The sequence below is a fragment of the Zootoca vivipara genome, chromosome 2, assembly GCF_963506605.1.
Source record: "Zootoca vivipara chromosome 2, rZooViv1.1, whole genome shotgun sequence".
Classification (NCBI taxonomy): domain Eukaryota; kingdom Metazoa; phylum Chordata; class Lepidosauria; order Squamata; family Lacertidae; genus Zootoca; species Zootoca vivipara.
In genome coordinates, this window is record NC_083277.1 from 155,175 (window position 1) to 164,146 (window position 8,972).

The 8,972-nt window shown below is 55.2% G+C and overlaps 1 protein-coding gene across 1 annotated transcript; it reads right to left on the minus strand.

The window, feature by feature from the left end:
• Positions 1 to 313: 313 nt before the first annotated feature.
• On the minus strand, positions 314 to 5,957 carry ZBTB9 (zinc finger and BTB domain containing 9). Its single transcript, XM_035101766.2, has 2 exons — positions 5,872 to 5,957; positions 314 to 4,169 (listed from the first exon to the last, which is right to left on the minus strand). Exon 2 carries the CDS (start codon positions 4,144 to 4,146, stop codon positions 2,830 to 2,832), a length of 1,317 nt encoding a protein of 438 aa, XP_034957657.1. The 5' UTR covers positions 4,147 to 4,169; positions 5,872 to 5,957; the 3' UTR covers positions 314 to 2,829.
• Positions 5,958 to 8,972: the final 3,015 nt, after the last annotated feature.

The window sequence follows — 8,972 nt, forward strand, 5'->3', positions numbered from 1 at the left end:
AGCCGCCCCCAGCAAGAGAAGCCCCCCAGGGACAGAGGGGGGGGCCTGGGAGCATTCAAGGGGTGATGGGTTTCTTCTGCCTGCATTTCCCCCTCTAGAACCAGCTGGCGACATCTGAAAAGGCCGGATGCCGGAAGATACAGGGCAGATGTGTGTAAACCGTGGGACTGGCTCCCACAAGAGACAGCGATGGCCACCAATTGGGCAAATGAGCGGAGGGTCGGGGCTCATTTCTCCGCCTGTGGCCAGGAGCTCTGGGTCTGAAGGGGGGCTTCTAGCTGGGGGAAAGGGTTCTGCTCTGGGGCTCCTTCCCTTTGGGGCCCGTGCTTCGCCGCGATGCGAGCAGGGTGCTGACCCAGAGGAGCCACCGGCCTGATCCGGCTGCAGGGGTCCTCTGTGCCTCTGAACCTTGGGGACTCCTCAAAAAGACGCGCCCAGATCAAGAATTATACTGACAAGCTGGAACGTGTCCAGAGGAGGGCAACCAAAATGGTCAAAGGCCTGGAAATGATGCCTTATGAGGAACGGCTTAGGGAGCTGGGTATGTTTAGCCTGGAGGAGAGAAGGTTAAGGGGTGATATGATAGCCATGTTCAAATATATGAAAGGATGTCATATGGAGGAGGGAGAAAGGTTGTTTTCTGCTGCTCCAGAGAAGCGGACACGGAGCAATGGATTCAAACTACAAGAAAGACGATTCCACCTAAACATTAGGAAGAACTTCCTGACAGTAAGAGCTGTTCGGCAGTGGAATTTGCTGCCAAGGAGTGTGGTGGAGTCTCCTTCTTTGGAGGTCTTTAAGCAGAGGCTTGACAGCCATCTGTCAGGAATGCTTTGATGATGTTTCCTGCTTGGCAGGGGGTTGGACTGGATGGCCCTTGTGGTCTCTTCCAACTCTACGATTCTATGATTCTATGCTGGAAGGGGCTCCTTCGTGACTGTGGCGTTATATTGTTGGGAATATTCTCCTTGGGTTTGAACCTCATTCCATGGGAGAAGAGAGTCTTCTCCTGTGGTTTTTGTGTCCTTGTATTTATCACTTTCCTCTCTTTTTATGTAATAAATTACGGTAAGCCTCCTTTCAAAAAAAAGGGGGGGGAGACCCGCCCTGCCTCTTCCTGCCGCGACTCCAGGATCTCTCCTCCCTACCCAGATCCACTCCACTACTCTAATAGCAAAAACAGCTTTGGAGCTGCCTGTACAAGGAAGTTTTCCATGCGTGATGTTTGGTTATGCTTTCATCTCTGTTGGAAGCCGTATAGAGAATAAAATAATAAACATAGTATTATTTCTACATCCAGTCTCAGTTTCCCCCTCTGCAGTTTTGGGAAGCGTTGGAAGTCAGGATAGAATCACAGAGTCAGGCGGGACCATCGAGCTCATGGCGCCCGGCCCACTCCAACGCAGGACTCCTGCTCTACTGACTGAGCTATCCCAGCATATGAACATGGGGAGGGGGGGGGGAATGAGGAGCCACCCTAGACAGAGCCAAGGCCATTGGGTCTGGCTAACCCTGGGCTGCCGACACTGGCTGGCAGAAGCTCTTCTGGATTTCGGACCTGGGGCCTGGAGATGCTGGGGACTGAGCGTCCGCAACCACACTAGGGTCCCGCGCTTCCCGCGGAGACGGCGCCTCTCCTTCCTGTCCTTCTGCACACAGCTGGGGGGGGGGGCACCTGCCGCCTGCTGGCTCTTCTGGAGAAAGGGCCCTGGAGACCCCCTGAAATGTTGTGGTTCCATGGCTGCCGGCTGCCCTCCCTGCAGCCACCAGGCGCCTGCCTTTCCTGGCAGCCCTGAGGGCCAGACCCCTGGGCCGGTCGGCCGGAGGGCCAGGAGGAACCCGAGGGGCTCCTCTTCCCGCCAAGCCCTTCCCCAGCCCAACGACTCCTGCCCAGCTCCTCTCAGAAGCAGCTTGCAGAAAGGCTAGGCAGCTAGTTCATTATCCCATGGGGAAATCATACACCAGGGCTGGGCAGGACCCCCAAAGCTCATCTAGTCCTTGACCATGTCAGGCTGTGGAAAGGGGGGAGCAGGGCCACGCAACCTCCATTGGCACGGCCCCCCATTGAGGGCAGAGCAGCAGGGGAGGGTTGCAGCCCGGGGCCCCAGGAACCTGCGACAGGTGCGCTTTGGGGTGTAGCCCCAGCGGCCGCCTCTGGCACAGGGCCGTGGGGCAGGCCGGCCACCCAAATGGAAGAGCAGGGCGAGGCCACAATGGAGCCTCCACGTCCCGAGCCAGTCCACCTCAGAAGACCAGGGAGGGCAGCAGCCGGGGAGGCCTCTCTCTGCCCCCTGCCTCCTCCCTGGAGCAGTTGGAGGTGCTGGATGAGAGGGGCTTCCCGTGGCCTCATCCAGCAGCCGGCCTGTGTAAATCGTGAGGTTTTAAGGTGGATTTTAGAATTGTGCATTAAATTGGGTTTTAAATGGGGTCCAGACTGAGGCAGGGAAGTGGGGGGGGGGAGAGCAGAGACTCTCCCTCAAAGGAAGGTGGGGCAGGAAGAGCAGGCCTCTGCAAGGCCCCACAGCTTACATGCCGGGGGGGGGGGGGCGGGGCGGGCAGGTGCCAGTTGGCTGCCCAGGAAGGAGAGCACCCCCACCCCTAGGGGCTTAACCCTTCGCTCCCTGCATTTCACGCCCAGCCTGATCCCCAAAGAGACGGGGCTGGGGAGGGGGGGGGTCTTTGGTTGTGTCCATGCCATCGCCCCCCAGCACAGGGTGAGGCGCCCTGTCCACCCCAGGTACTCTGGCCCCCTGACCCCCACACCCGCCTCTGTGCCCCTAAGAAGGTCCACAGGGCTTCCCATCTCTGGGTGGGCCTCCCCCCCTGCTTCTACTTGTAGGTCCAGCAGGCGGTGGCCCAGCCCTGCCCCTTGCAGATCTCCTTGTGCTTGAGGAAGCAGCTCTGGACGCGGAACTTGCGCCCGCAGTCCTCGCAGGCGTACAGGTTGCCGTCGTGCGTCTTCATGTGCTCGGTCAGGTGGTGCTTGAGCTTGAACTTCTTGTTGCAGACGGAGCAGCCAAAGGGGCGCAGGCTGAAGGTCAGCATGATGTGGCGGTCCCGCTTGGGCTTGACCGCAAAGCGCTTCCCGCACAGGCAGCCAAACTTCTTGCCGTCGGGCGCAGACATCAGCTTGACGGGCGCGTGGACCACCTGCCCGTGCACGGCGTGCGCCAGGATCTCGTTCCCGTGGAGGTCCACGGGCTTCCACGAGCTCTCCGGGAAGGCCACCGAGTCCGCCTTCGCCGAGAAGCCGCCGCCGGGGCCGCAGGACGAGGATGCCACCGCGGTGCCAGGGAGCAGGTAGCTGACCTCGCCGCTCTCCTGGATCTCGGCCGGGCACAGCCCCGACGCGGCGAGCGGCCTGCCCAGAGACTTGAAGAAGCCAGCCTCCGACAGGCAGGAGCTGGTGCCGGCCCCGCCCAGCCCCGAGGCCGAAGGGGCCGCCTCCTCAGCGTCAAAGCGCTCCTGCTTGATGTAGAAGATCTTGGGTGCCTCGTGCGGCTCCTTGGCCCGGCTCTCCTCGGCCTTTGCCGGCCCGTCGGTGGAGCCGCTGCAGATCGGCGCCTGGTGCTCCTCCTCCTCCTCCTCCTCCTCGTCCTCTTCGTCAGGAGGCACGCGGATCTTCAGGACCTCGCCGTCGGGGCAGGTGCGCCGCCGCCGCCCAGGAGCCTCGGCCTCGGCCTCGTCCCTGGAGCCAAAGTAGTTGCTGCTGCTGGGCGATTGGCTCTCGCTGGCGCGGCTGGACCAAGGCCGGCAGGCACTGCCCTCCAGCTCCTTGAGGATCCCCGAGCATTGGTCCACCACCTGCCACATCTGGAGCCCACTGGCCACCAGGAGGTGGCTGGGCAGGGCCTCCAGGAGCAGCTTGAGGCGCCCCGAGTAGATGAGCTGCAGGAGGTTCTCGAAGGCGTCCGGCTCAATGACGCCGGGCAGCACGATGCAGTTGGTGTCGTGCAGGAGCAGCTTGTCGTGGAAGTAGGGCGAGGAGGCGGCCAGGACGCTCTTGTGCGCCTGGAAGATGCGGCCCTGGACGTGGATGGCGATGTCGCAGAACTTGCCCTCCAGGCGGTGCTTGTTGAGCGACTCCAGCAGGACGGCTGCGTAGTGAGGGAACTCGATCTGGACGCTGCGGGTCTCGGGCTCCATGGCCACCGGGGAAATGGGCGCTGCTGCAAGGAGGAGGAGGGAGAGGGTGAGGGTGAGGGATCCTTCACCTGGGGAAGAGGGAGGGGCCAAGGGGTGAGGCGAGGGCAGAGGGGGCTCCGCAGGCCAGGCAGCCGCCTATCAGGGGTGGAAGGGAGCCCAAGGGTCATGAAATGCGGGAATCTTTTGTCCAATGCGGGGCTCAAATCTGCAATCCAGAGATGAAGGGCCACAAGAGGCTTGCTTTATGAATTGCATTGCAGGGGGCTAGGTTCTATTCCAAACCTTTCTATATCCTCTGCCCGTCAGGGATTTCATTGTCCAGAAAGTGGGAGAAGCAACAAGAGGATCAGCCATTTTAGATCTGGTCCTAACCAATAGTGATGACTTGGTTAGTGGGGTAGAAGTGGCAGGATCATTAGGTGGGAGTGATCATGCTCTTCTGGAGTTTATTATACACCTTGAAGGAGCAACTAAGCATACTAAGCCTCAAATTCTAGACTTTAAGAAAGCCGACTTCAGAAAAGTCAGGGAAACGCTGGGTGAAATCCTTCCTCTGTAGCAACAATTATTCAGACTATGCACTCCAGAATAATGACCAACTGTATGTAATATCCAGGATCTCTCCAGCCACTGAAGCAGGAGGACAACCACCCAGACTGCCGGGGTGGGGGTGGTGGAGTTCAGAATATAATAAGGGGACATGTATTCTTTTGCTGTTTTCTTATTTACTTGTTTTGAAGTATGTGAACCGCCATGAGATCTTACGATGAAGGGCGGTATACGCATCTAAATAATACTTCATTTATTCATATATTTCTTAGAATTCAGGAGTGTACATGCAACAACGGAGGCGTTCGACAACCGAGGTTCCACTGTAGTAATAATAATTGTCGTAGTACCTCGCCTATCCGACAGGGTTGCCCCAGTCTGACACTTGGGGGGCCGGGGCGCATTTGGGGCCGTGATGTCTCTGTTCGCCGAGTCTTTGCTGGTCTCATGTCGCATATTTCAAGTGGAATCTCTGTGACTTAAATGTGCCTATATGCCTTTCTTTTCTTTTCTTTTCGTTTCTTTTGCATTTTCACTATACTGTATAATGTTACCGTGAAGCACCCAGGTATTGGGCAAGCAACGCGTAGACCAGGCATAGGCAACCTTGGCTCTCCAGATGTTTTGGAACTACAACTCCCATGATCCCTGACCGCTGGCCCTGTTTAGGGAAGTTTTTAATGTTTGCTGCTGTACTGTTTTTAATATTTGCTTGGAAGCCGCCCAGAGTGGCTGGGGAAACCCAGCCAGATGGGCGGGGTATAAATAATAAATTATTATTATTATTATTATTATTATTGTAGCTCCAAAACATCTGGAGAGCCAAGGTTGCCTGTGCCTGGCATAGAGTTTGGTACTAACAGCCAGCAGGCGACTTATGAGCCAATTAATCGAGTTAATAACAGCCCGATCTGCGCAGGTGGGTCTCCCCCCCCCCAATATATATAGTCCTCCCTCCACTCCGCGGGGGAGCCATTCTCTTTACTGATTGGCCCCCGCGGCTGCGCGCCCCGCCCTCTGCCCGCTCTCCGGAGCGCCCTCGGCTCAGCGGCCGGCACTCTGCGCGTGCTCAGGGGCGCCCTCGCTCCGGCCCCTCCCCCTGGGGAGGATGACGCGACGCGCCAAGGGGCGGGGCCAGAAGCTCCCAAAGCTCCTCCCCCGCCGCCGCCGCCTCACCTCGGCCGCCACCGCCGCCGCCTTCCCTTCCTTCCGCCTTCCTTCCTTCCGCCCTACGGAAGCGGCTGAGCCGGAGCTGGAGACGGGGCGTCTCTTCCGCGCCCAATCGGAAGCTGCGAGGGCGCTGGCTCGGATTGGCGCCCGGCTCCGACGCCCCGCCCCCTCCGGGCATTTTAGCCAACCGGAGAGATCTTCGTGTCCCGCCCCTTGGACTGGCGCCCCGCCTCTCTCGTCCCTCTGAAGAACAGGACCCGGATGCGGATCTGGGCTCTGATTGGCTGCGCTCTTCGACTTAGGCGGGAGCTGCTTTGAAGGTGCCGTCCTTCAATTAGGCAAACAAGCAGCGCAGAGGCGGGACCGGGAGAAGGCGCTGCGCCTTCCCATTGGACGCGGCTCCTGGGAGGGAGGGGCAGGAGGCGGCGGCTCTTCCTGGTCGCCTTCGCTGCTTTCTAGTCCTCAGCGAGAGGAGGAGCTTTGCTGCGGGGAGGGCGGGGCTTGCTGGCGAGTCAAAACACACCGAAAAGATATTATTATTGTCATGACTATTTACTAGAAGTTGTGGTGTTGCATCTATATACCACCCTTCATCTGAATATCACAGGGGCGATTTACAGCAGGCTTCCTCAAACTCGGCCCTCCAGATGGTTTGTGACTACAATTCCCATCATCCCTGACCACTGGTCCTGCTAGCTAGGGATCGTGGGAGTTGTAGGCCAAAAACATCTGGAGCGCCAAGTTGGAGGAAGCCTCATTTCCAGCATTTAAAAGTAAAAGGAAAACACCAAAGAAAATCTGTTGCAACCTTTGTGTGGTCTGCAAAACCGCCATTTGTATAAAGCTGAACACACACACACACCCCAAAAAACCACATTGTGTTATAACAATTGCAAAATGCAGCATGTAAGCCACGCAAAGAGCTGGAAACACTTTGCTTGTTAGGGCCCCACTCTCTTGGGGGCCTCCAAAAAAATTAAAGGGGGAAAAAACTGATGTGATGTACATTTCCAAAATCTATATATATAAAAATGTAGAAGGTCCATGTTTGTTATTCCACACTTTTCTCCAAAACCGCTTCCCCAATCGCCCTCAAATTTTGCCACAGCTTCAGATGTGCATGTGGGAGTGTTTCTATCCACTTACATTGACCAGATGACACACTTAGGACAGGTAAAAACCTGAATTTCTGTACAAAAAAATTGCACCCTCCAGTGGACATCCAACAAACAAACATACTGCCACAATCCCGCCCACTCCCCATCGAACCCCACAACCCTGGGAGCAAGGCCGCCCCAGAGAGCAGGCCGCCCCTCTCTCCCCCCCCCACATACAGAACTCCCACCGCGGGACACCTGACGAACTCCATAGGACCCTGAGTCGACAACACCCCCCACCCTCAAGAACTTCCGATCATGTCGTCTTCCCCAGTATCCCCCCACCCCCAACTTCCACCTTGGGACACCTCACCACCTCCCACCCTCAAGACCTTCCTACTATACCCCCTACGAGTATTATATTGTACAACTTTAAAAGGTAACATTTCTATTTTCTTTATTTTCAGTTTTATGCAATTTGCCACAGCAACGCATGGCAGGGCACAGCTAGTATAAAATAAAATAAAATAAAACCTACATACAGCAAGTGTTTTGTATTGCGTAGGCTCCTATTTTTTTTATGTACAACTGGCTTTAGAGACCTATTAGGTCCATAAATTACCATGTATTCAACAAAAAAAAACAGCAACAATTTGTTGACAAAGGACAGCTGGACATATAAAGCGCCCAATTACCTTCAGTAGCTTAGGGCTTCCTCAAACCTAAATCTGGCCCTGTGTATCAAACATATTGTATATATTGTTAACAGAGAAATCCCTTGGACAAAAAAAACACAAGGACACCAGCCAGGAAAACCAGAGCAAAACAGCAGCCAGTAGGTGTGGTCTTTATTGAAGACTTTCATGACAGGACTCCCACCTGCCACCAGGTGAAACAAGATGGAAGCCCCGTACAGAAAAGAACCCAAACTTTTATTAGCTGCTAATCCCCATGTTGGGACGCGGGTGGCGCTGTGGTCTAAACCGCAGAGCCTAGGGCTTGCCAATCAGAAGGTCCCCCTCGATGGGGTGAGCTCCCGTTGCTCGGTCCCTGCTCCTGCCAACCTAGCAGTTTGAAAGCACGTCAAAGTGCAAGTAGATAAATAGGTACCGCTCTGGCAGGAAGGTAAACGGCGTTCCCATGCGCTGCTCCGGTTCACCAGAAGCGGCTTAGTCATGCTGGCCACATGACCCAGAAGCTGTCTGTGGACAAACGCTGGCTCCCTCAGCCAGTAAAGCGAGATGAGCACCACAACCCCAGAGTCGTCTGCGACTGGACTTAACGGTCAGCTGTACCTTTACCTTTAATCCCCATGTTACACCCCAAAACTACATCACTAATACATCATGAAAGGGGAGGTCTGGTGGCAGTAATCTGAGCATCCTGGACCCTGCCCCATGCCTCCCCTTGACCTCCACAAAACACCCATCAAGTGTAACAAAACAGATATTTACATTTCCCCGTTTCCCAGCCAAGTTAATCACACCCTTTAGTGATTGTGCTGACTTTGGTAGTGGGCTGCATGTGCATTATATCTGCTGGAGGGGCAACCCCCCCCCAACCTATAAATTCCTGCAACAATATGATATACAGTGGTACCTCTACTTACGAAAAACTCTACTTACGAATGTTTCTACTTACGAATGGAGCTGTCCGCCATCGTGAATGCAGTTTAGATAGGATTTTTTCTACTTGCGAATTTTTAGATAGGGTTGCTTCTACAGATTTTTTCTCCCAATGCATTCCTATGGGATTCGACTTTTTCCGACTTACAAATGTGTGTTCGGAACGCATTAAATTTGTAAGTAAAGGTACCACTGTATGAACTAATTGTATTTTTATATGGCAGGCAGCTAGTAACACCAGATGTCCCACCCAGACGTCAATTTCGTATTTGAAATCCAGACATATGGGAGACCTATGCTAGCGGGAGACCTGGGTCTTTCCTTCTCCCATAAATTGTTTAAAATACTCTGTACAGGACACTACAAGGGCCAGACCTAGGGAAAC

Coding starts and splice junctions, on each gene's coding strand:
- ZBTB9 (XM_035101766.2), bottom strand. CDS start 4,146: ATGGAGCCCGAGACCCGCAGCGTCCAGATCGAGTTCCCTCACTACGCA.